General features: G+C 42.6%; 1 protein-coding gene across 1 annotated transcript in view; it reads left to right on the top strand.

Annotated features, from left to right (window-relative positions):
* The window catches only part of TATDN1 (TatD DNase domain containing 1), a 221,603-nt gene that overhangs the window by 101,673 nt on the left and 92,874 nt on the right, over positions 1-27,056 (top strand). The window contains exon 3 of the mRNA XM_086966195.1: positions 1,848-1,897. Within this exon, the coding sequence (XP_086822321.1) occupies positions 1,848-1,897 (50 nt within the window). The remainder of the gene's footprint in view (positions 1-1,847; positions 1,898-27,056) is intronic.

The following is a 27,056-nucleotide window of genomic DNA, read 5'->3' as shown; positions in this document are numbered from 1 at the left end:
TCTGGCAATTTCGGTTGGGTTTTCTCACTTCCGCCGGTGGCTACTTTATCTATGTAGCCCTCTGTGTTAGTTTCATGCCATTATACTCGCTCGCTGTCGATTTTTCCCATGAATTTATAATTTGCTCTGCGTAGCCCTCGTGGATTACGGCCATCTTGGTTGGCCACGCCCCTATTGAAAATATTTTGACCTGCAGTGGCAAAAAGCAGATGCACGAGGAGCAAAAATAAAAAAAGTGATGTATTCCAGCATAATGCTCTCTTTTAGAAATACATCCAATTTTTTTTAAGCTCCAACCTTCCCATTAAAATTGCATTTTTTGGTATATTATTTGTTTGTGAATTAAAGAAAATATTTCAAAATGTGTTTTTTTTCTATGTGTACCTTTTTCTTTAGTTCTGTATTTTTTTTAAAGTTCTAATTGTAAAAATTGCTTCGGCTGGGGTCCACTGCTTCCAGTAGTGTATTATTGTGAATCCACAGAAGTTAAAAGGTTAAGAACTGCTGAATTCAATCAACTGAGTTTCATTTTATGCAGAATGGGGTTTTAATGGCATTTTAAAAGTTAGATGGTCCTCTTCATACTGAGCAAGACCGGTATTTGAAGTTCTTGACCCAAGGGATGTGAATCACAATGTGTGATGTAGGAGTGAACCTTCCCTTCAAAGCGTAGAGGAGGGAAGGCATGGGCAGGTAATTAAGATGACATTGGATAGTTACGATGTGGTCATTCTTGACCCTTTCAGATAAAGTGCCAGCTGAACTTCTTTTTTTTACTTACTACAACTACATAGGTTGTCTTTCATGGATACATAATTCTGTGGTATTGCTAAATCAATAGATGAGTTACTGTAAATGCTATGGTAAACATTTGATTTTCTGGTACTTACCAATAACCGTGTTTGTATAGTGTCAAGGATCAAGAAATTATGTAATTGGGCTATACAACTTTGATTATGATTGCAACAAGAAACTAACAGATGGAACCCCATAACTAAATAAAAAAACAATAACTGTGAAATAGAGTTATAAAGTATTATGTAACAATTCCGTTTTAAGTAAGTTTCTGAATGTGGGTAAATTGAAGGCAGCTTAATGTAGGAATGAAGATTTAGGTCCCAGTCGTTAGATTTTTCTTATTACAAGACAGGGTTTCAGCTCAGGACTTGTGCACTCAAGTTTAGATGTTGTTGTACTTTATGCAGTAAGACAAAAAGCCTGGAGAAAGGGAGCCTTGTAGCTGCTGTTGCAAGTTAGTGGAGTTACACGGTGCATAAAAGAAGTAATTAGCCATTGGTCGCAGAGTTTGTGCGGCTAATGATTTGCAGGCGAGGCTTTAATGGTGTGACCATATCTGGAGTCTGGATGTACGTTGTTACAACGCATGCTTTTAGCACGCATGCTGTAACAACGCGGTTTTTTTAACGCATTCTTTTACAACGCATACTGCAGAGGGGTGTTGGATAGTGAATATTTTAATTTACTATTCCAACACCAGTCCCCGTTGACACTAGGGAAGGTGTTGGATAGTAAATTAAAAGTATTCCCCATCCTTGAGCGCCCCCCAGAGTCATGCGTTGTAATAGAATGCGATTTAAAAACCGCGTTGTAATAGCACTGCGTGCTAAAAGTTGCATCGTAAACGACGTTCCCCCTGGAGTCTGCATGTTTGGTGCAATGTTAATACACTAGAAGGAAGGCTTAAGAGGTTTTTAAGGTTTCGGGATGAGTTACTCTGATGTATTTACTCGGCCAGCTGAACACAGACCTGTCTACACAAATTCTTTACATTAAAATTGACAATGTCCGTATGTCCTGTTTCTTCAAATCTGCATTTTTTTTTACAGATGACTTTTTAGACATCATTGAACGAGCTGTCAAAGTTGGAGTTCAAAAGGTACTGTTTAGCTTACCTTTAATATTCATTTACATTTTTTATTTCTAAAAACTCTTAGCCATAAAATATGTGCAGTGAGATGTCGAAAGCCTTAGTGGTTAGTCCATGGGCAAACATAAGATCCATGTAATAACCCTAATCTTAGATCCTATTCTCAAGGTTGACTGCTTCTAAAATGGTATCTGAAGCCACAAAGAGTGTCGGGCGGGGAAGTGTAAACATCTTTAAACTGCATGCGATTACATTATTGGCCTGATCGCTTATTGTGGCTGGCGATAAGCTGTGTAGTGGAGATAAACAAATATTAACAAGTATTTGCAAAGCAATAGGTCTCGCATTTACACGAGTTTGAGCTATTGGCATTGTAAATGACAATGCCTTTTATTTATGTTTTGGATTTTAAAACATAAATAAAAGGCATTGTCATTTACAATACTAATAGCTTAAAATCTCGCAAATGCGAGAACCATCGCATTGCATTAAAGGGCCTTCTCGACCGCTTGTTAGATGGTAAATATCAGAGGCAGAGACAGGCCTGCGACATCTTCAAAGTAGTGATAAATAGTGCAGTGAAGACGATGTGTAAGTGTTGTAAATTACACAGACACAAAGTGTAAAGTCGGAGTTACATAAGATCCGAGCTATAAACACTAACAATATGCTCTAACACCTTTCGCTCTGTGATTACACTATCGCGGCTTAGGAGAAAGAGCGGGGAGGGCTATTTTCTGCCCTCTCCGTGAATCGAGTGTGCAGTGTGGCATTGCGTAATGTCATTGCTATCTTTGACCTATTAAAAACACTCCAGCTGTAGTAGGGCCCTGGCTTCACCTCCTGGTTCAGGGCTGGCTGTGCTTAGGGCAGGCATGGAGGAGGGATGTATGGTCCTGGCTGCAGCTCGGCCCTCGTACAATGCCCCTGTGAGTGAGAGGCGCTGCGGTGGTGGTATTGGTGGTGGTGGCATTGGTATTGGTGGTAGTGGTATTGATGGTGGTGGTAGTTGTATTGATGTGGTGGTATTGGTATTGGTGGTGCTGGTGTTGGTGGTGCTGGTATAGGAGGTGGTGGTATTGGTGGTGGTGGTATTGGCATTGGTGGTGGTGGTATTGGTACTATTGGTGGTAGTGGTATTGGTGGTGGAAAGCACGTGGGGGAGAGAGAGCAACAAGGAGCACGGGTAGGGAGGTGTCGGAAGGGTAGTGCATAAGAGTGACAGCTGGCAAGCACATGCACTCTCCTGGGGTGCTTAACTAAAAATGAAAGGAAAAAAATGAGTGCCTCACCCTCATTATTTAACATGTTATTTAAAAAAAAAAAACAGGCAAGCCGCACACAACGAGACCCGCGGCCACATTATTTAGTATTTAAAAAAAAAAAGAAAAAATGCGCCCACCATTGTTACTAATTAGGAACAGTGTGCCACAGTGCTTTGTAAAAGTGGGCTTCCACTGTGAAGGAAAAAAAAGCCCCCGGCGCCGTGCTGAACTGAACCAGTGGTAGAAAAAAGGAAAAAAGTGCAGGTACGTGTAACAACAAAGTAAAGGGGCCAGTAGCAATGGGAGGATACAAACGACAACTAACAAGGAGGAGGGACTAACAAACCTATCAAGGAATCCAACGCAGCATTTACAAAGGACAAAGACACAAGGAAATTACAAATGTGGGCGGGGCCTCTCCTCCATACAGTCCCTACAACAGATAGCCAGAGCAGCGCTTGCGCGCTGGCTCAGGCTCGACCTAAAAACAGGCCAGTGGCAACCATGGTGGTAAAGAATAGTAATTACTGCGGACACTGCCCAGTAAGCACTGACTTCCCAATACCCAGTATAATACGCCCACAAACTGACATGATGACACACAAGCCACAGTGTAATGCAGTAAAACCACAGAGTGATATGCAACGGGGGTTACTGGTGGTATCATTTATCAATTTTTTTTATCTTCTCACACATAAAGGGTTTTTTGAAAATGAATGCAGAACCACATACTAGAATAAAAATAAAGAAACAGAATCTGGTAACGACTAACATGATTGAACGTGAGAACTGTTTTGAATACACAGAAAGCCATTTATGGTAAGGGTACTACTTTGGGGCAGAAGACATTCATGACGTGTTTATGCAAACATGTTAGGCACATGTTTGTAGATACGGCCAACCAACAGGTTGGATACATAATGTGTACATCTGGATGATCGTCATCTATGAGTGTTTTGGGAACTTATGAACATGCTTAACCTAAGAATGCATACATTACTAGTGGCAAAGGTTAAATTCTGTTCACATTATTGACTACATTACAGCAATACAGAGTAATTAATAATCCAATATTTTCCTGGTTTGGCTATTACTCAGAAAATAGATTTTCGGTTTGGTAACCTTGCAAATCCACCTTAGATAGTACCCAAGTGCTTGAATGACATATCACTACATTCACAATTGCTAGTCACTGCATGCTTGTAGACACACAGAACATGTTTGGTGTTTATTACGTTTACAATGTGACATATTTGTACTTACTTGTTATCAAAAGAAAGAATATGTTTTGCTGTGGCCAACTCTAAAACATTTTCATTTGTCTATGTTTACATTTCTTGTTGAAATGAAGGGTCAGTGCAAGACATTTTTGTAACGGCTTGTGTGAAATATAACATTAGCTGAACCACTTTGAAAATAATTTCTTTTTGCAGTCACGATATGCTCAAAAGATGATGCAACAAACACATGACCACAAAATGGTTCATTAGGAAAGAGAACTCTTTCCTACCAGTAGCAAACTTGGATGGAACATTAGCTGTGCACAACAACTAAACTCTGCACGTTATGCATGATGTTTGCACACTTCTCTTGCTGGTGCAATTACAAAGCTAGAATTCACATACTATCACTTACTCACCTATCTCTAAAATATTGTAAATTTTTAACACCTGATAGTGGTGCAGCACGTATTAAGCAAAACCCAAAATTGTTTAAATCTGTTTTGATATTGGTTTTCTCATGCAGGGACGTTTCCTACCGTCACTGGCACGTCCCTTCCCCTGTGCTGTGCATGCTGACAGGTGTAATGATGTTCACTGGTCCCCACACAGTACACTGAGCCTTAATGAAGTTGCTTTGTGTTTTATTTAACATATAACAAAGATACACTTCCATAGAGCGCCGAGCGTCTAACCACGACAAGCTCCGGTCGCTTCTGCCGTTAAATCCCTTTCGCGCCTTTCTATCTCTTGCTTCTGCGCATGCGCGCGTCTCGCGCTCTAGCTACTGCGTGACGCGTCATTGCGTTGACGGCCGTAGGCTAGAGCGCGACACCACATATCTCCCCCCTTTTTAACCCAAACAATAACAACTGCTAGAGTCTCATCTCAATGTTCACTCATGTCGTAGTCTTTGAATCGGGAAGGCAGGGTTACTGTCCTCCCCGTGCGGGTGCGCCTTACCAGGTTGTATTCTTCGCAGTTACCTCCCTCGGGGAGACTCCTAGTGTCCACCTGGCTACCGCTCTCCATGTCTCCAGTCGGGACTTCGTTGTTTCCTGCCTCCGCTGGTGTCTGTGATTCTTCGTTCCCTTCTTCATGCCTTTTCGCGAGCCCTTCCTCCTTGATACTTTCATCTATCGGTATTTCCTCTTCTCCTCCGGATTGCAGCTCCTCCACCTTGACCACCGGCCATTTCATGATCCTGTTGACTCTTGCCATGCGGTCTTTGGACCATACTTTCCCATCGCTGAGTAAGGCTGCTCTACCTCGCACTTCTCTAACTTGTAAGGGTTGACTGTACTTGCTTTCACCTTTCTTTTGAAGAGTTGGGAGTCTGACCCACTCTCCCTTTTCCAGCAAGACATCTTTGGTGTTGCGTCGTCTGTTGTAGTGAGCAGCATACACCTTTTGAGCTTTTTCCAAATTGTGCTGCACCACCGCTGGAGACCATTTACTGGTCACAGTTTTCTCTCTGCACACTACATTGTCTCTCGTGAAGGGAAAGCGGCCCCTTAAGATCTGGAAAAGGCTGTACCCTAGTACTGTTGGGGTAATCCTGTGTGCCCACAACATGCTCTGGACTTCGGTTTCCCAATCTTTACCTTGCATTATGGCGGCTTGTATCGACCCCATCAGTACTCGGTTGAACCGCTCCACTTGTCCATTACATGCCGGATGATAGATTGCCGTGTGCTTTGACTTTATTCCGTTCCTTTTCATGTACCTGATCCATTTGTCTGAGACGAACTGTGGTCCATTGTCACTCAGTATTGTCTTTGGAATTCCTTCCCTCAAGAACAGCATGGTGAGGAATTTTAGTACTGTGTCTGTGTCCATGGATTCCTGCACATCTATCTCGGGCCATTTGGAGTATTTGTCTACGACTACGCACAGGTATTTGTTAATGCCTCTGTTGTCAAGCACCGGTCCAAGGATGTCCACTGCAATATCCTCCCACGGGTTCTGGGGACGGTCAAATTCTCCCAGCGCAGGTCTCAGTGGCCGGAGTATTTTGTCAGCTCCTTGGCACTGAACACATTCTCTTACTTGCCTTTCTATCTGACTGTCCATGCCTGGCCACCAGTACATCTGTTTCACTGTGATTTTCGTCTTTACGATGCCAAGGTGCCCCTCGTGAAGTTGTTTCAATAGTATTGGGATTATGGTTTCCGGCGGTATCACTCTGTCCCCTCGGTACAAGATTATGCCTGAATCACTCAACGACAACTCTTCCCGAATCTCATAGTACTTTCTCAAATCCACTTTTAGATTCCGCTTATCAGGCCAACCGGAGGTGAGATATTGATTGACTTCTACTATCTCACAGTCATTCATGTACGCCTCGGCCCATTCCTGCTTGCTTATCGTCGTCTCCGTGTCGACCATGTCTGCTACCATCTCGTCCGTGTCCGGTGAGGTCACAGGGGCGTCCTCCATGGCGGAAGCTCTACTTAAGTAGTCAGCCACTTTGTTCTGTGTCCCTGGTAGGTATTCTACATCGTACGTGTAGTCCAACAACTTGAGCGTCATCTTGGCAATGCGTGGTGTGGCTGTATCGTGGCCGGACGACGTCAGGACTTTGACCAATGGCTTGTGGTCGGTTTGTAGTTTGAACCTGGTGCCCCAGATAAATTGCCTAAACTTTCCCATTGCCCATGTGACTGCCAGCATTTCTTTCTCGATGACGCTATATTTCTGTTCGGTGGGGGACAGGGCACGAGATGCGAAACTGATAGTTTCCACTGTGCCATCCTCTCTTTCTTGAGCAAGTACTGCCCCTAATCCTTTGTCGCTGGCGTCCGTCGTTAGGATGGTGCTGCCAGTGGGGTCATAGCCCTGTAAGGGCACTGCTTCGCTGATGTCTTTCTTCAGTCCGTCGAATTCACTTTGCGCTTCTGCATCCCACTCAAACTTTGATTTGTCTCTGATGAGCTGGCGAAGCTTATGCGTCTTTGTGGCAAAGTGTCTTACAAATTTACTGTAGTATTCGGCCATTCCGAAGAACGACCGAACTTCTTCATTGTTGATTGGGGCTCTTGCATCATTGATGGCTCTCACATTCTGCCGTTTGGGTGATATGCCTTGAATCCCGATCTCGTGTCCTAGGTATGTGACGGATTACATGCCTATCTTGCATTTGCTCCATTCTGCCGTGAGGCCCTTATCTTGCAGTACAGTGAGCACTTTGGTCAGTTTGCTGTCATGGTCTTCCTGGTTTGTTCCCATTATTAGGATGTCGTCCTGAAAATATTGGACTCCAGGTAGATCTTTGAACAGACGGTGCATACGTTTCTGAAACACAGCGGCCGCAGAGGCCAGACCAAAGGGCATGCGGCGAAACTGATAGCACCCGAATGGTGTGATGAACGAGGTGTACTTTCTGCTCGTTGGGTGCAGGTCGATTTGGTGATACGCCGATGTGAGGTCAATGGTGGAAAACCATGATACTCCTTTCGTTTTCGCCAACATTTCCTCAATCCTTGGTAGAGGAAACTTTTCCACTATCAGGCACTTGTTGAGTTCACGTAGCTCCACACATAGACGGACATTTCCATTGGGTTTCTTGGCCACAACCAAGGGGGCTAACCATTCGGAACTGTCAATCGGCTCGATGATTCCCTGTCGCTCCAATCTCTGGAGTTCCATTTGTACAGCCTCTTTTATGGAAATGGGAATGTTCCTGACTTTGTGAGATACCGGGCGGGCACTTTCCTTGAGTAGTATCTTGTGTACAAACTTGTCCAATTTTCCTACTGTGCCTCCAAAGACATTGGGATAGGCTTGTTTTAGTTCTTCTCGTTGGGGTGACACCACAACAGGCAGGAGGGAAATTCGAATAAATGCAGGGTCTTGCATTCATTTGTGGCCATTGTATCAAGTCCAGGGAGAGGAAATAGAGCCACCCTCGCAGCCACAGCTGCCAGTCGAGGATCAACTGTAAACGCAACTCTCACACCTGGCATGCAGCACTGGCACTAGGTGCCCATTTTATGATAAAATGACTGGCTCTTCATAAGCAATCTTCGGGGCTAAACCTTACCTTCTCTATTACCTGTTGGGGCATGTCCCTCCTTGTAGTCTTACAATTGTTAAACAACGACGCAAATTATTTACATTGCCCAAGCGGCACTTCCTGAAACCTGCACCTCACTGACATGCACCAGTCACACTAGCGACTTGGGAACCCAAACACAACATCTGAGCAGAGCCTGGATACCATGGTGCCTGGTCTACTATGGATTCAAAACAATAGGCACTCACTATCAAGGCATGCTCAGAGACTCCGGTGCCACAGAGCGTGGGCAGCTCTAAGCCACTATTCACTGGGGCCTGCACAAAGACAGCAACGTTAATGAGCATGTGCAGAAATTAAACACTTGTATTACGGTTTATTAAACGTCTCGTTAAAAAGCATGAATGCAATGCACAACAAGCATTTGCAATGTAATAAGACTCGCATTTACGCAAGACCTATTGCATTGCAAACGGGGGCGAGAAGGCATGGACAACGGGAGTGCAGGCGGGGGGGGGGGTGGGAGAAGGCACGGACAAGGGGAGGGAGGGCGAAGAAGAGAAGGCATTAGAAGAACCTCATTAAAGAAAATAGTGCTCACAGTCTAAATAACACGTACCTGTAACACTCGAAGTAAAGGGGCCAGTAGCCATGGAACAACATGGCTGTCATTAGGAGGAACTAACAATCCTACAAACCAATCGGAATGCAGCATTTACGAAGGGCAAAGACACAAGCTAATGAAAAATATGGGCAGGGCTTACCTCATGTACTGAACTACCACAAATCTTCACCAGAGCAGTGCTCGGCGCTGACTCTAGGCTCGATCTAAAAAAGGAGGAGACAGACCATCTCCTTATATGCACCCCAGATCAATAACCACTTTCCTGTATCTATCGGGACAGCCCTCATACTGCTCCAATTTGGGCTGAAGGCACACATCTCTAAAGACCTTTGCCTCATGACTAAGTAATAATTCACCCCCACTCTTAGAACCCAGATTCCTCTCCATTCACTCAGTGAATGTATCTTTGAATTCCCCCATGACTGTGCTCTTCTGCCTTTGGTTAGTATTACGCTATACAAATATCACATACTTTCATATATACATATGCTTCTAATATAAAAGGTATTACAGATGTAACATTGAACTATTACCAGGATGGATGTATTTTAATAAATAACTACTGCAGAGACAGAGGAGCATGTGCAAATGGTCATTATAAATTACTGGAGTGTAACCATCAGACATAGTTATATCTCAGTGAATACTGTAGACTACGATTAACCATGTGCACAGTTTAGAAGTAGGTTACCTTCTGCAACCACATATGAAATGATGTACTTTTGGTGGGGTCCTTGGCAAATGATCTTGAACCTCTTATCAGCCTTTTCACATTCAGTTGAAAGGATATGGATAACTAGCAGCAAAACAATTCATTTTGATAATGGAGTTTTTGAGCTACAGTTGTTGCGCTGTTTGATATAAATGTAATGCACTCGGTAAAACCAACTGGATTAGCGAACAACTCTTCGGTTGTCACCTTTAAAAAGCAGACATCTGAAAAGGAATAATGAAACAAAAAGGGGCATTGAATTATAAAGTGCCTCTTTAGCGCTCAAAGTAAAGTCACACTTCTATTTCTTCTTTCCCCAGTGCCAAAAGGAGGACTCTAGAATGCCACTTTGTTGTTCCATGTGGTTTCTTATTTACGTGACTTTGTCACCCTAATTTAAATATATATGTAAACTATGAAATATAAGTGGTAATCTACAACCTTTGCACACCACTGTTCGCGCCTCACTTTCACCTATTCAATTATAAAAATATGTTTGGCCTCTCCCCAAACTAGGCAGCTTCTCCTATTCTTCAGAACAGCAGTGCTGTCACATGTGTAGCTGGGAAGCGGTCAGGCTGACAGCATCATAGATAATTACGGCCACACTACCTCTGCTTTCATCTAGTGTGGACGAGTTCAGAATGAGGCAAGGAAGCGTTTTGTGGAAGTAATGATGCGAGGAGTGGAGGGTGTGCAATGTCTCCTTCTCCTTTGTTCCTCTCTGCTCTTTGAGGATCCAGAGGACGGTTTGGATCCACCGCGCTACATCAGCTTCTCCACCCTTTCGCTAATGTCTTCTGAGGAACAAGCACAATAGAGAAGGTATTGTTAATAGGAGTCTCCTTTCCTCCACTTCCGATTGGTCTTTATACATCCAGAGGATACAACTGAGGGCTTTGTGATATTACTCCAGCGAATAGTCAGTGTGGTTGAACACTGGTGGGACATCACAGTAGTTGACAACAGTTGCCTTAGGTTTTGACTGTGCTACTCCAAAGCACCTAGAAGTGGTGCCAGCTAGCACAGTTACCATTAAGATCTGCTGTCAGTGCATATCTCCAGAGGTAGGTAAGCTTCCACCTCTTTGCAAAGTCTTTGCCTCATTTCCTATTCACATTGAACAATGAAGTTCGCCTCTATCATTGACGTGTAGCAAATCAATATGTTCATGCTTGTATGTTGTAGTTTCAATATTTACCGTTAATTATGATGACAATCTCCAAATGAAACCTTTTGTTTGTTAAATCTATTTGGGATGGCTGTAGCTGTAGAACATTGGTTCATTGAGCAGGTTTGGTTTGGCTGCCTCTGCTACTTCAATGATTAGAAAGAAGCACAATCGTAGACAGTTTTACATTTATGGGGGATGGTGCTGCTTTGGAGAGGATTGGTTCATTTATTCATTGTCTAGGATAAAAGTGCTAAGGTTGATCCGTGTTTCCCTCCTTAAATCATTGTAGATAAAAACTTTAAGTTGTTACTTTGTTACTGTGGTACTTATGTTATTATAGTTTAATCTCTCACTCTTAAGGGTGAGGGAGTTACACGCTTCTCTCTCTCTGTATTGATCTGATGTGACTCAACATGAGTTTCACTCCCGGTGTAATACCAAGAGTGATGATTAACTCTGAGGTATGGGTAGGGATCTCCTCTATTTGTCATGTTGTCAGTGACCTTTGACGCAATTACTCACAGCAACCTGCAGCATTGCTGAGGTGTGTTGCAGGGATTAGGTGCTCCACCTAAGCCCTCTCTTCTTTTCTAACTGGAGTGCTTATAGGAGAATGACTTGTGTGTGCTGGTTGAGTGCATCCTCCCGCCACCTAACTGTTTAAATATCATGCTGCGAGAAAAAACAGACTCAAAGGAAGAGTGCTGCAGTTCAGGCCAAAGGATTTCACTTTGACCTACACTAAGTACAGAAGCAGAGTTGGGCTGGTTCCGGACCACATCCCCACAGGCAGGGTCGAACTGGGACAGAAAGTACACTCGGGCATCAAAGTAAACGTGACCCTCATTAGTGAATTAGATAGCTAAAAAAGTGGCCCATGTTTGCAAAATGTAGCATTTTTGAATTTGTAAAGACAAAGCAGTACAGGTGTATTGCATGGTGTGGAAGACAGCGTGGATTTGTGCTTGCTCCAGGCCACAGTGTGCTAAAATCAGGGAAACCATCAGTGAAACAAGCATTGGAAAAGTCAATCATTGTGGCCTTTCACATAGCTACAGTAACTCAAGTAATTACAAGAAGTCCTTTGCAAGTCAGAAGAAACGGTGTGAAGTTTTTAACAAGACTGCAACCCTTCAGAACTTTACCAGATGTCTTTCTCAAGTCAGAAGCAGCTCCTTAAGAAGACACAAAGCTGCAATAACTCATGTTGTTACTAAATGAGCCTCGAGTAAGATGCAACTGCTTTAAAAGTCCTTCACAAAGTTGAGGGCGTGTGGGGTCAACATAAAAAACGACATATCCACTTTTGCTACTCCAATAAATTGTGCTTGATTTCAATAGGATAACTAAATATGCCAGTGCTAGTGTATGCTGATGAATCAATATTACAACTTTTAATAAATGTCTTGATTACTATGGAACAATTACGTTATATATATATATATATATATCTCCAAAATCCCAGTAAAATCACTCCTAAAGGAAGGTAGCACACACAGGGGAGGTTCCACAAAGATTTAACGGGGGAACCAACAGCAACGACGCGTTTCGCTAAGATGACGATTATGTAATTTTCGGACAATACTGATATAAATGAGAACTATAACAATACCTACGAACTTCAAGCCCACTTGGGGGAAACTGTTTGTGGATTGAATATTGTGTATAAATCTAATGAAATGTTTGGGTTTATAGCAGTTACTCATAGCAATGGTGGATCTAATGACGAACATTATATATACAATGCTATTCAGTAATAGTCGATAAATGTTGTTTACACCTTCCAAGATGGCTGACACACCCTGCTGAATGTTTGTAGACAATTGATACAAGGTTATTTCGCCATTCACACTAATAACTATGAACTTTAAGCCCACTTGGGCGTAATTGTTTGTGGACTGGATATTGTGTATATAAATCTTATGAAATGTTTGGGTTTATAGGAGTTGCACAGAAATAAGGGTGGATGTAATGACTTTTTTTTTTTTTTTTTTTTTTTTTTGGTAATCCTCATATATCACAGATGGAACTCTTGATGGGACACTGGCTCCTCCATGCACTACTGGCCGTTCTGCACTGACCCTTGTTGGTTTTGGCCTGATGCAAGTTGGTTTGCCCGCACCCTCAAGTAGCCACTACCTTCCCCTCCAAACTCCTTTTCTTTCACCGATCCGTGTGCGCCCTTTGCTACTTAGGAGTACGGGGAACCAGCAGGGCTCCAGACAAATCATTGGAAAACCAATCATCGAGCTTGCCATGCCACAAAGGCTGCCCACACATTCATCAAGCTTCTGGGATCGCATGCCACATCTGATTTATAAGTCAACATGATCTGCTTCAGGCAATTAGCAAAGGTTGGGGGAATTGGATCTTTCCATGCCCTGCAAATCTCGCGCCTTGCTAAAAGGATGATGAAAAATACAAATTTGGTGGAAAAGTCATTAATTTGATAGTTCATCACAAGCCCAAACATGACTGTGAACCTTGGGAGCGCTATAGGCATTAAGAGGACTTCTTCCAGAAATTCCTTTATCTTCCCCCAATATTCCGCTAAATCAGGACAATCCATAAACATATGAACATCGTCAGCCTTCAAGAGGCCACACCTTGGGCAATTGTAGTCCATATTTGAGAATTTTGCCAATTTCTTCGGAGTTATATAGACCCTATACATTGTGAATAGGTGATTCCTTTTCAACGCAGCCGGCTTAATTACGGCATTCAACACCCTGAAGGAATCGCGCCAAGAATCCAAAAGAGGCCCATTAGTCGGGGTGAGAGCATTACACCATAATTTACTGATTTCAACATCCGTCATATCCTCCCCTTCTAACATTGCCGAATACCAAAAAGATATTTGGCTTTTCCACTTACCCCTTCTAGCTACCGCATCTAATTTAGGGTTAGGGGGGTTATTATCATTAGGTGTCCAAGATCTCGTTGTCCACCAGCCTGACAATTGGTAGTATTTAAACCGCGTCAGGGCCCCCCTAGTTAAATTGGACAATGCGTCCCAGCTTAAGAGTTGGCCATCTTCCTGCAGATCTCCCCACCTCTGCAGCCCTGCCTGTTTCAAAGGTAGTGACAATTGATCATTGAGGCAGGCTGGGAGGCCTGGTGAGTCCCATATGGGTGCCTGTGGTGCGTAATAGGTAATGTTTAATTTAGTCCTTACGAATACCCAATTTTTCAAGGCTGACCTTAAGATCTTCAACCTTATTTTTTTTTAAAATTTTGGGTCTCCAAACTTATAAAGAAAAAAACTGGAACCCTGAGGAACCTCCTTTAATAACACAGAGAATAGCAGCCCCATTGATGATTGGTCCATATGACCCGCCATAATTCTAAAATGCTTAAAATGAAAAGCGTGGCAATACAGCATTAAATCCGGAAAGGCGAGTCCTCCCGTCTTGAGACCCCTTCTTAATTTCTTCCACGCTATGCGAGGGCCTTTGGCATTCCAAATGAATGAGCCCAGTTTTCCTTGTAGTTTTTTGATTAAGGGTGCTGGAAAGGATAATGGGATGGCATTAAATAGAAAAGTGACCTTAGGGAGCACTATCATTTTCAGGAGATTCACTCTCCCGTATATGTTTAAAGGCAGAGAGGACCAGCGTTGCAATAAAGCAATTGTATCTTTAATGATCCTTTCTAGATTAGTTTTGGGGATTTCATCTATCTCATTAACCAAGTGGATTCCCAGGTACCTCATTTTATTCTTCTTCCCTGACGAGCTAGACTGCTGGTTCCATTCCATTATTTCCGTCTTTTCAGCATTGATAGCGTACCCCGAAATGTTACCAAACCCTATTGCAAGATCTAATAGTCTAGGGATTGCCACATCCGGATTTATAGTATACATTAACAGGTCATCTGCGTACAAAGCCAACTTAAACTCCACTTCCGCAATCTTAAAAGGTTTAATTATTGGATCGGCTCTTAATAAACAAACGAAAGGCTCTATATACAAGTCAAACAAAAGAGGGGATAGGGGACATCCCTGACGAGTGCCTCGGGAGATATGAAACTGCTCTGTCAGAGAACCATTTACTAGGACCTTTGCTGTTGGGTCTGAGTATAAAAGCTTAATGGCTGTTATATAGTTCGTCGGAAAGCCAAATTTTTCCATCGCCAACCACAAATAGTTCCAGTCAACTTGGTCGAATGCCTTCGCCGCGTCTGCTGCTACTATGGTCAGAGGCAGTTTCTTTTCTTGAGCTACATCAATTGCAGCCACCACTTGAAAGGTCAGCTCATTGAGCTGCCTGTCCGGGATGAAGCCCCTTTGGTCGCAATGTACTACAGTTTTTACTACCTTTGCTAATCTCGTAGCCAATACCCCCGCGAATATTTTATAATCTACATTAAGAAGTGAAATGGACCTGTAGGACTCAATCCTACTCGGATCCTTATTTGGCTTCAACAATAATGTGACCGTTGCCTCCGCCCATGACCTGGGGACCTGTCCTCCCCTGAGTAAGACTTCGTTAAATAATAGGGTCAGAACCCCTATGATCTGCTCTAAAACGGTCTTAAACAGCTCCACTGGGAGCCCGTCTGGGCCTGCGGCTTTGCCCTTAGCCATTTTTGACACCTGAGCCCTGACTTCCCCTTCTTTGATTTCTGAACTAAGATAAGAACAATCAATCTCAGATAACTTAGGGAGCTGGACATTTGCAAACCAGGATTCTGCTTGTTGCCTATCCCCAGAGGAGTTGGGTCCATAAAGAGACTGCATGTATCTCTTTGCTTCTTCTCTGATACAGTCATCCTTGTTAGTTTTTTCCCCTGTACCTGATAAAACCAAGCTATCTATCTGGTTTCTTGTTCTGTCGGCTCGGGCCTTCCATGCCAGGAGACGTCCACACTTCTCGCCGTAAGCAAACTGTTGTAAATTACTAATGTCCCACTTTTCCTTTAGATCCTTGTCCAACCCTGCTTGAAATTCCGCTCGCAGACAATCAAGCTCTCTCTGAAGTATTTGCCTGTTGTCCGACTCCTCTGCCGATGCCCTCTGTAACTCCAGTTCCTTAAGCTTGATTCTAGAAATCCATGCTTCCCTTCTCTCTTTCCTCAGTCTATTCCTCCTGATCATCAGGGTTGTTAATAAGCCTCGGGAGAAAGCTTTATAGGATTCCCAGACAATTTGGTTATTTGCTGACCCTGTATTGACCCTGAAAAATTCTTCAGACTGGGTAACTAAATCCTGTCGCACTCCTTCTTCCAGCAGCAGCGTCCGATCCAGTGTCCATCTCCTATGAAGTTTTTTCTGTATCAAGTTGACTACCATTTCCACCATTGAGTGGTCTGACAGAATTGCAGGGACATAAGATACAGAGTCGACTGCCGATGAGAGGTTCTTATCTACCAGGAAAAAATCTATCCTCGAATGGTGCCCATATCTTCTACTGTAGAAAGAGTAATCTCTTCCCCCTGGGTTTTTGAATCTCCAAATGTCCATCAAATTAAAATCCCTCATGATGTTCTTAAGTTCTAGACTATTTTTTTTTGGGGGGGGAAACTTCACTCTCGATGTTCTATCAAGATCTCTATCAAAAATAAGATTAAAATCTCCCCCTACAATTATCGGGCCAGTTGTCTCTATTAAGTTAGTTTTAAGTTTTATCAAAGCCCCCGGGGCATCTAGATTCGGGCCATAGTATACTGCGCAGACCAAAGGGGCACTTCCCACCATCAGAGAAGCTATCAACCATCTGCCTGAAATGTCTGTGTCGTGTTTTATCAACCTGATCCCTGAGCCTGCTCTAATAATCACGGCCACCCCCCGCGTACTGCCGCTCTGTCCCGAGGAAATGATATCCTGGACCCATCCACATCTCCCGAATATTTGACTACATTCTTCCCTCTCTACATGCGTCTCTTCTAATAAACAAATATGTGCCCCTGATCTGAACAAAAAATCTATAACCCTTCTTGCTTTAGACCTGTCCCTTAACCCGTTAACATTCCAGCTTATAAGTTTTATGCTATTTATGGTATCGGCCATAATTCTCTATGATCCCTTTAAGCATTTTGAGCCAGGTCCCTACCTGAACATGAATTATTTTCAAACCAATATGAGGATTAATTTTACTTTTTTCCCCTGCTCCCCTCCCTCCTCCCCCCCTCCCCTGAGGAACCCCCCCCTTTACTCCTATGGCGATCTTGTCGCCAGTCGGGAGCTCACCAGACTTCCGGGTGGAAACCCTTATACGATTATTTTTCTATATACATGCGACAAAGGCCAGATAGATTAATCAATTCATCCCCTCTTCCCCCCTGTAACCCACTATTTCCAAGTTGAACAGATAAAGCACCCCTTATCTTGAAAGAAATTTTTTTTTTTTTTTCCTTTTTTTTTTTCCTATTCGTTTATTTATTTATTTATTTATTTATTTTTTTCTCTTTTGCATTATAACCCTCTTTTTATTTTTCCTTCTTTACCAACTTCCTGATTTACTTTACCATTTTATTTCCTTATTTTTGGAATCTACTCGCACCCTGAGACCCAGTGACCCTACACACACCATTTATCACCTTAAAACACGTGTTACTTAGATTCTAAGCTAAAGATCTAACTAAATTTACTCTCCACACCCCACTCTCCACACCCCAGGGGCTTTTCAGAGGCTTATATGTCTTCCTCAAATGTATTTTCGCGCATCAAGATGAGGAAGGAGTCGACCTCTTGTACTGAATTAAAGTTATGAGTTTTGTTTTTCCAAACCACTCTCAAAAAGGCAGGGAACTTCATCTGTACCTGAGCCCCTAAACTCCTCAGATCAGGCATTCGACTCCCCAGCTCCCACTGCCTTTGTGCTGTTATCTTCCCCACATCAGAACGAATCAGGTAGTTAGCTGAACCTAATTGTAGAGATTTTTCCTTCAGAGCTTTACTCAAAATCAATTCTTTAACCGAAAAGGATAAAAAATTCACCAAAATTTTTCGAGGCTCTGACCTCCCTGTGCGCTGCCTAAAAGGATCTCTATGGGCTCTTTGTATCTCTCTTTCAAGATCTATTTCTGGACTGTCTTTTAGGACGCCCTCTCTAAGGATTTTACATATAAAGGCTTTGACATCCCCATTTTCCAGCCCTTCCGGAATTTTTAAAAATTTCAGGTTGTTCCTTCTTGAGTGGATTTCTAATCTTTCTACATCCATCTGAAGGTCTCTATTTCGCGCTCTTAGTGTCTCAATGTCTCTTTGATGTCTTTGAGAGGCTCCTTTTAAGAAACTGACATCTTCCTCCAGCACCTCAGTGCGTTTGCTGATATCCACCAGTTTTTGCTCCAGACTGGCGCACTGATCATGAATGATTTTTTGGTTAGCCTCGGATGTGTCAAATTTCTGATCAAGTTTTGTCAACAAATCCTCTCTAAGACTTAAAAGAAGAGCTCCCACCTGTGACAAACCTGCGTCCGGGGTTGTCTCTAACGAACTTGCGGAAGATAGGGAGCTGGCCTGGGTGGCCTGTGCCGGCGTCTGACCAGAAGGTCCTCCCTCTATTCTGATTTCATCCTCTTGCACTAGCTCTTCCTCTGACCTCTCCTGACTGGGTGGATGTAATGACGATTATCATACGTGTAACGCTAGTTACCAATTGTCGATAATACTGTTTACACCTCCCAAGATGGCCGATGTATTTACTTACACAGACACAGCACCTATTCAGGGAGGGGAGCTGTGCACCCCTCCCCTATTCATTCGTATTCATCCCTGGGTAGGAGATCTCTATGACCTTCTCAGGCTTGGGGAGGGAGGCCCAACAACCCTCTCTCCTTCCCTTTGATGTCGGGTTCTTGGGTTCAAGTCGCCCGGGCCTCCCAGATGCTCAGAGAGGGTGGGTCCGTATGCCCCCCTCCCCTAAATAAGATTTTTTGCAATTTCACCTCGTAACGTGCAGGCCTGTGGTTTTTTTATTTTTACATTTTGGTGCAAATTTGTGGATGCTCTGCAAACGTGCAGCAAAAAAAGAAAAAACATTGTTTTGTCCCCATATGAAGTGCCTCTGGCCACCAGGCCTTAGGGGTTACGGTATCCTACCTTGCCCTGTATGCCTTTTTTAAAAACTCTTTTTCTAGGATTTGTTCTGAGTTCCAAGTCCTAAGATGGCTGCCACTACTTCCTTGTTGATGTGGTGGCAGCCAATCAGATCTCAGCTTGAGATCTATCAGCCCCATGGATCATCCACAGTGTGATATATACCAAGTATTTGAGCCTTAATTGCTCAAAAACTACGGAACGGATTTACATCAAATTACAAAAAGTACCCTTTCTGGGTCAGGATTAAGCTTTGTCCTAAATGTAGTGTAATTCCATTCAGAAGTTTTTGCAGTATCGCTGTTCGATGTTCTTATGGAAACTAATTGGAGAAAGTGCGTTTTTAGCCCCTCTTCTTTCTTGACCTCCCTCCCCCCACCCCCCTCCTGACTATCCCTCAGAAACGTTCCAGGAACGAGCTAGGTGGATGAGACTTTTTTGTAGAAAGTTTCGTGAAGTTTCATCAAGCTGCGCCAAAGTTATTAGGAAAACAAAAATGCTTTTTCTATGGAAACGCAGGCCTAACTGTAACTAACCAGTGGCGAGTGCCACTGGGCTATATAGAGATAGATAGAAAGATAGGTAGATAGATTGATAGATAGATAGATATTCAAATCTGCAATTCCTCAAGTCTTCATTAGAGGTTCTGCTCTAGTGAAATGCTAAATCTTCAAAATTCCTGCACAGAGCTGCAGTTCCTTAAGTCCTTATTTAGTCAAAAGCAAAATCATTGATATTATTAAATGAAGCTGCAGTTTCGCTAGTGGTTACTAGGTGTCACTCACAAGTTACATTCAAAAGCATTGAAATTCTTACAGAAAGCTGCAGTTTTAATAGTCAGTATTATGTGTCCCTCAAGTCCAATGTAAATACATTGCTATTCTTTCTTGAAGGTGCAATTCCACACGTTATCATTAGGTGTCCCTCACAAGTCAAATGCAAAAGCATTGAAATTCTTACATCAAACCGCAGTTCCACTAGTTGTCACTGAGTGTTCCTCAAAGTCAAATGCAAAAACATTGAAATTCTTTCATGAAGCTGCAGTTCCACAAGTCGTTACTAAGTGTTGCTATTTAGTCAAAAGCATTGAAATTCGTAGATGAGGCTGCAGTTCCACTAGTCATCTGTAGGTGTCGCTCAAAATTCGAATGCAAAAGCATTGAAATTCTTTAATGAAGCTTTGTTCCACAAATCGTTACTTGGTGTTCCTTTCTAGTTCAATGTAAAGCATTGAAATTCTTGCATGAAGCTGCAGTTCCACTAGTCATTGCTAGGTGTCATTGAGTCAGATGCAAAAGCATTGAAATTCTTACTTTCAGAAATTGTTCCACCAGTAGTTACTAGATGTCCCTCATGTCATACGCAAATGCATTGATGTTCTTTTTAGAACTTGCAGTTCCACAATTGGTTACTAGGTGTCCCTCACAAGTCAAATGCAAAAGCTTTGAAATTCCTACTTTAAGCGGCAGTTTTACTGGTCAGCACTAGATGTCCCTCAAAAGTTGATAATAAACCTGTGGAGAGTGTGGCTTTAACCTAAAAATCAGCATATATGCTGTAGCTATTCAAATTACTTCTGCTCATTTTCAGAAGGATAAATAAATATATACAAAGTAAAAAGTGGGGGGTCTGAGAGCCGATAAAGGTTCAGTACCCAGACTCCGAAGGCATTGTAATGTCAACCACAAAGGACTGTTCTTAAAGAAAGGAAACTTTAAAGAAAGAGGTAGATAGATGGCGGATATCCCAAAATGATGGCTCAATGAGCATGGGGGAATCCTACAGATTATTTCTTGTTGCCCTCACACACACACCTAGCGTTGGCTGGCACTGCAGTGCCCTACGGGCCCCACGAAAGGTTACTTTGGCAGAGATCTTTTTTTTTATTTTACCGTATGATGAAAAGGTGTGTGTGCGAGGGTGTAATGGGTGTGTAGGGTAGTCCGAGGTGGGAAGAATAAAGAATTAAACTGTCTAGGAGATACCAACAAACTGTTTAAATGTGGAGGTTCTCCTGGCAGGATTGAAAGAGCCAAAGAAATTGGTTCAAGCTACTGGGGGAACGTAACATTCCCTAGTAGCTATGAGTGCGAGAAAATGTAATTTAGGTCAACATGTTTCATGCCTTATTGGTCCCTAACGGATCCACCGTGTTTCATCAGGACCAGAACAAAAGCGGGTGAACAGCCCACCCCAAACCAATGAAGTGATGTAGGTATTCCACATTAGTAAAAATACCAGAAGTTACTGTAGATAGGTTATGATCATCCACCTAAAGAAAATTTGAAAACATCTTATCTCATATGATGTGTCAATGGATACCTGGAAATGCCAGTGAAAATTGTCTTCACCTGTAGATAATCACATGCCGTTGGAAGTAATCACATTGCCCAAAAAGGTGTGATCAATCAAAGTTGACCTCGCTAATGCAGCGCTTCAGAGAAATAAGGTTAAATAAAGAAAAAAACACACAGCACAACAACACTTAGAAACACATGCATGCTGTTGTCACGCTTTGGAAAGTTGTGTGACTCCTATGTATCTCACAAGGGAGTGAATTGCTCTTTGCGACAATCAACAATTTCCCCATTGGTCGATGCAGAGGTCAGCGCATTGCTGTTTACTAGAAAAAATGGGGTCAAATATCATTAGGTATCAAAGGGTCTGTTTGGGAGCCAAGCATAAGGTAAAATACATAAAAGCCTTGCGGAAGTGTACTCACATATTGCCGGTGCATTTAAAGCCTAGACCTAACCTCCACCCCTTCCCAAGATAGAGTCTGAGCAGAGGAGGCGTCCCAGTATATGAAGTGATCGGATGAGTGCTCCCAGGTGTGCTGATCCGAAACGGGGATCAGGTGTCAGCCGCGAGAGCGGCTTGGGTGGGTCCAATAGATCCTGGCCTCGGGGCAGGACTAGACGAAGTACCGTCCCGAGGTACAGGAATGACAGCGGACATCTTGGAAAAGGTTTCCAGGTGGCACGTCGAATGTTATGGAAGTATGGCTTGAGGGAGAATGTACCAATTAGGTGCCAATGGGCACAGTAGGCGCCCCATATTACAGAGCCGAGAAGAAAGTACTAACATCAGTGTATGACTGGTCTGTATGTTAGACCACTCAGCACCGGGTCATATATTGGCAGCCATCTTGAAATGGATTGGGGAACATCAAAGTATCTTTTAGTATAATGTGTAGGGGAGAATGGGGGTGTTATAATACCAGTATTACCTGGATGGAACAAAAGCCACTGAATACCATGTTATGTTGGCAGTCAGCCAGCAATAGGGGTGACTGCTAAAGGAAAAATATCATGTGTTTATGATAAAAGAGACAGATATATTTACACATACCCACATGTATAGTGATGTAAAGTCAAGGGAAAGTAATCAAATAATAGAAATATTGTCTGATGAATCATATAGGCCGTATGGTATACTCCTAGTCGAGTATCAAAAATTGCCCAGGGCGAAGATTTCAGTGGAGTGCCCTTAGGTGTGTGATGATGGAATAACGAATGTCAAAGCTCACACCAAGGGATCTCATCATTAAGACCTATCTTGTTTGTGCCAGATAGAACACCCAGCATTGTTCCCTCCTAAAGAGACTTGAGACACTCCACATTGTTAGCCTCTAAAATGGTCCATGTTAGGTCCTCAGGAGAATGTCTGAGGTCAATGAAGTGTCTACACATCTTGGTGGGGTTGCGTCCTCACTGGATGGTTCTTTGATGTTCCATGATCCGAATCTTTACAACCCTTGTAGTCATTCCTAAGTAATGGAGGTCACAGGGGCAGGTCATCAAATATACACAGTTCCTTGTGTTGCAGTTCGTATGGCCCCTTTGTGTCCAGATGAAGTGTTGGTTGAGCTTAATCTTCTTATACTGGTGTGTAAGAGGACATATATTGCAGATCCCACAAGGGTAGTGCCTGTCACTGGTGGAAGGGCCCTTAAGGTATTCTGTCTCTCAGGTGGCTGGTGCACTTGAATGCAAACCTTGGTCGTGGGATCTGTCGAATATCGGTATTCAGAATATTCTCCTGCTTCAATATGATCTGCTGGATCTTATTCGAGTACTGGTCAAATGTGCTTACACACGTCATAACATCTTCAGTTGGTTATGTAATGGTTTCCAGGAGGGCTTCACAGTTGTTATTCCTGGTTGTCTTTTCAGCTTGTCTGATGATGTTGGTTGGAAGGTTTCTATCAGACAGATTCATACTGAGCAATCCCACTTGTCTGTCGTATGTATTCTCTCACTAAATTGCAGTTCTTCTGGAGGCGGAGGAATTGACCATACAGCAAATTCTTTTGTAGGGCTTTGGGGCGTTGACTCTCAAAGAGTAGGAAGCTATTGCAATTGGTGTTCTTCTTATATGTCTTCGTACAGAGCTGTGCCTCCTTCCGGGAGATTTGTAAATCCAGGAAAGGTATTGCCTGTTCGGAGGAAGATTGAGTGAACCTCAAGTAAGGGTTCAAGATATGGATCCATTTGCCAAACTCATGACCCTTTATATCATCACCCTTCCACAGTATATCTCCTCTTCATCAGTATGTTTTCTTTGAAAGGGTTTGTGTCTGTAAAAATGTGTTGGTCCTCAAAAGATGCCATGTTGAGACAAGCCAGGCTTGGGGCGAATGTGCTGCCCTTTGATGTCCCTTGCATTTCGTGGTATACCTGGGTTTTGTTCTTGAAGAAGTTGTTCTTAAGTGCCACCGTAGCAAGTTCAATGATGAAATCAATAGGTGACCCTGCGTCCATGTTTATGCTCTCAGGAAAGATTTGATTACCTTGATGGTGGCATCCTATGTTATGTTGGTGTATAATGCCTCCACATCTCGAGTCATCAGAAGGTCAATCTTGTGGATTGTCAAAATAAAGCAACAGGTTGGTGTGCTACCATCTGCTCCCAACAGTGAAGTGTTTTTAAAATCCCAGCCACAACATCCTCGTCAAAACTCAAGCCCTGGTTGGCATCCATGTTGTGTTTGTGCTAAGCTTGTTGTGTGAATGTGAAAGGGAAAGTAATCAGGATAGTATGAGCCCCTTGGCTGAACCGCCGTACAGTGAACACAAAGAAAAAAAGAGAGTGGGGGGAGGGGCAGGGAGCAGATAAAGGCCCAGGAACCTGGGTCCGGAAGCAATTGTAATGTCAAACACAAAGGTATTGTTTGTAAAGAAAGCAAAGGTTAAAGAAAGCGGGAGATAGACGGACGATATCCCAAAATGATGGCTCCATGAGCATGAGGGTAATCCTACAGATTATTTCTTGTTGCCCTCACTCACCCCTAGGGATGTCATGCCTCATCATTTGGGCATTGCTCCTCATAGGGCCCCACAAAGGGTCTCTTTGCCAGAGATCAGAGAGCAGTATCTCTTTTACATAGTGTAAATTAACCAGAAGAAGGTCTATCAGACGTGGCTACCTTCTCCTCATCTCCAATCCCACATTCTGTAAACGTCCATAGAAGACCCAGTAATATAGTTGGTGTAGCTGTTTGTTGGAGGTAGGTTTCCGTCGGCTGACTGGTGCAAACTTGGTGGACATCTCGATACTAGATGACTAAAGGACAACATCAGCCATGATATTTTTCTCGTGCCCCCATGAGATCAGGAGTCTGTAAAACTGTGTTGCATGCACACATTTGTATATGGTCATGAACATCCACTTTCCATTCACAGCCCGCTTCGTGAATTGCTGCGTCTCATAATAGTCCATAATCTCGCCTATCTTCATGAGCTTTTACCTCAACCCACTCACCACTTTTATACACAGTCTCTGCATTAAATAAAGTTGCTGTTTAAAACATTTGTTGTTTACCAGATATTTCCGGAGCCTTCAATGTGACAGACAGAGGGAAGCACAAAAGTTCCTCAAAGGAAATCCCATCTAAGGGACTCTAACATGTAGAACAATCTTATTGCTAGTCAAAATAGTCAAACATTTCAAATACCGTATATTGTGAGCCCCTATTAATTAAAGCTCAGCGCACCTGGAAAAGTTTTACTAGAAAGTAAAAAATAATATAGTAAAGAGGCATGTGCAATATTAACGTACAACTTATTTACTACTGACAAAACATGATAATGTGCATTTTCGCAGTACTCAGAGATACTTAGCAGTACAAGGCCTAAAAGTGTTAAGGCAAACTTAATTATTTTGCTGCACAGCTGAATATGCTGAGATATGCACAAAATGCCTGATACCTGACCGTATCCTGACATATTTGTTTTTCTAAAGCATCACATCCTGGTGCTTTAGAGAAAATGTTTGATTAGCAATAATCTTTTTGAAATGTTTTTGCTACAAACACTTTATCATTGAGTAAAATGACTTCATATTCTTTCTCACGTTTAATACAATGCATGATTATAAAATGTTAATGGTTTAACCTATTTCCTCTCCGATGTATAATTAAGAAACGTGGTGCTGAATGATATTCATTGCTGCTAATGTTTCATTTTACATAAGTTCATTGTGTAGTTTAATTTAAAAGCTTGTTTCAAGATTTTAAAAGTTGGTGAGAAAGTCAATGAGAAGGAACAGGAAGAGACATTAGGATTGCAACATTATCTTCAGCTGTTTATATTAATGTGTGTTCCTAGAGTATTCCTAAGTATTGGCAGTGGCCAAATCAGGTCCTCTGCTGGACATTTGTCCACCTAGTATCTTGGCAGCCTTGTCCTCTCACTTTCGCCTGCCATATGCTCTATTTTTTAAACTGTCTATCAGCACAGAAAAGTTCTCTTTCGTTTGGAAAGCAGCAAAGGCTTTCCAATTTAATATAAAGGGTAATTTTCCATCTATGGGCTTTTCTAATCATCAACCTAGTTCTCTGCTTCCCTTATTGGGCAAGCTTCTGGTAGGACAAATAAATTCTCAACACATGGAGTATCTTGAAACCAATAACTTGTTTGATCCATCACAATCGGGCTTTAGACCTATGCACAGTACTGAAACAACTTTAACTGTGGTTATTTATTCAATAAGATGCTCTCTTGACGTGAATACTCCAACTGTGCTGTTGGACTTTTCAGCAGCATTCGATATGGTTTCCATCCTAGACTGCAACAAAGATTGCAGGAGATAGGAATCCACGGCACAACATTAAAACGGTTCAAGGATTTTCTAACGGGTTGTACTCAGATGATTAAATTGGACCCATATGAATCATAAACTTTACAATTTGGTAATGGGGTTCCACAAGGCTCTTGTTTGCGCCCCACTCGCTTTAACATTTATATAGCCCCCTTGCTAAAATTGGCAGAGTTTTTTGCTTTGAACCTTTGTCATATGCTGACGATACACTGTTAAGTTTCACACTTAGTAAAGACTTGATCAGTGCAAAAGTGCACTTTTCTGCTGGCATGATAGCCATTGCGACTTGGATGTCCTAAAACTGTCTACAGCTAAACGCCAGTAAGACCAAAAGTATGCTCTTTGGTAAGGCCCAACAGTTCTGGACACTAGACTGGTGGCCCTCGGATTTGGGCGCTCCACCTTATCCGAAATTGGTTGTAAAAAATCTAGGAGTTCGACTTGATCAAGCACTCATGAAGGAGCAGGTTCGCAACACCATAGGGACTTGTTTTCATATGTTGCGCATGTTACATCGTTTTTTCACTCTCCTTCCACACTATACAAGGAAGAACTTGTTCAAGCATTGGCATTGGTTATCAGCTGCTTAGATGATCGTAGTGCCTTATTAGCTTCCATCAATGAGACATTGATAAATAAACTGCAGGTGGTTCAGAACACTGCAGCACGTCTTATTACTAATCTTCCCCTCAGGTCAGCTTCTTATCCTCTTTTACGCTCTCTTCATTGGATGCCAAATTTGCTGTCTGATACACAAGTTCTCAGGTGGCAAAGGCCCAAGCTATCTGTCTTCATAGCTTTTTGCTTATCAGCCAAGTAGACCGTTAAGATCCAGTGACAAAGTCCTGCTTACAGTCCCCTGGATAAGAAAGTCTCACTCAGGTGGAAGGTCATTTTCCTACTTAGTCCCTTTCTATTGGAATGAGCTCCCATTTTACCTATGTCAATGTACTGATCATTCTAAATTCAGCAAATTTCTAAAGTCTGAGTTGTTTGCGGTCTAAGAGTCTGGCCT

This window comes from Lissotriton vulgaris, chromosome 4_1 (genome assembly GCF_964263255.1).
Source record: "Lissotriton vulgaris chromosome 4_1, aLisVul1.2, whole genome shotgun sequence".
NCBI lineage: Eukaryota > Metazoa > Chordata > Amphibia > Caudata > Salamandridae > Lissotriton > Lissotriton vulgaris.
The sequence above is the reverse complement of the archived record's forward strand: the minus strand, read 5'-3'. Positions and strand labels throughout refer to the sequence as shown.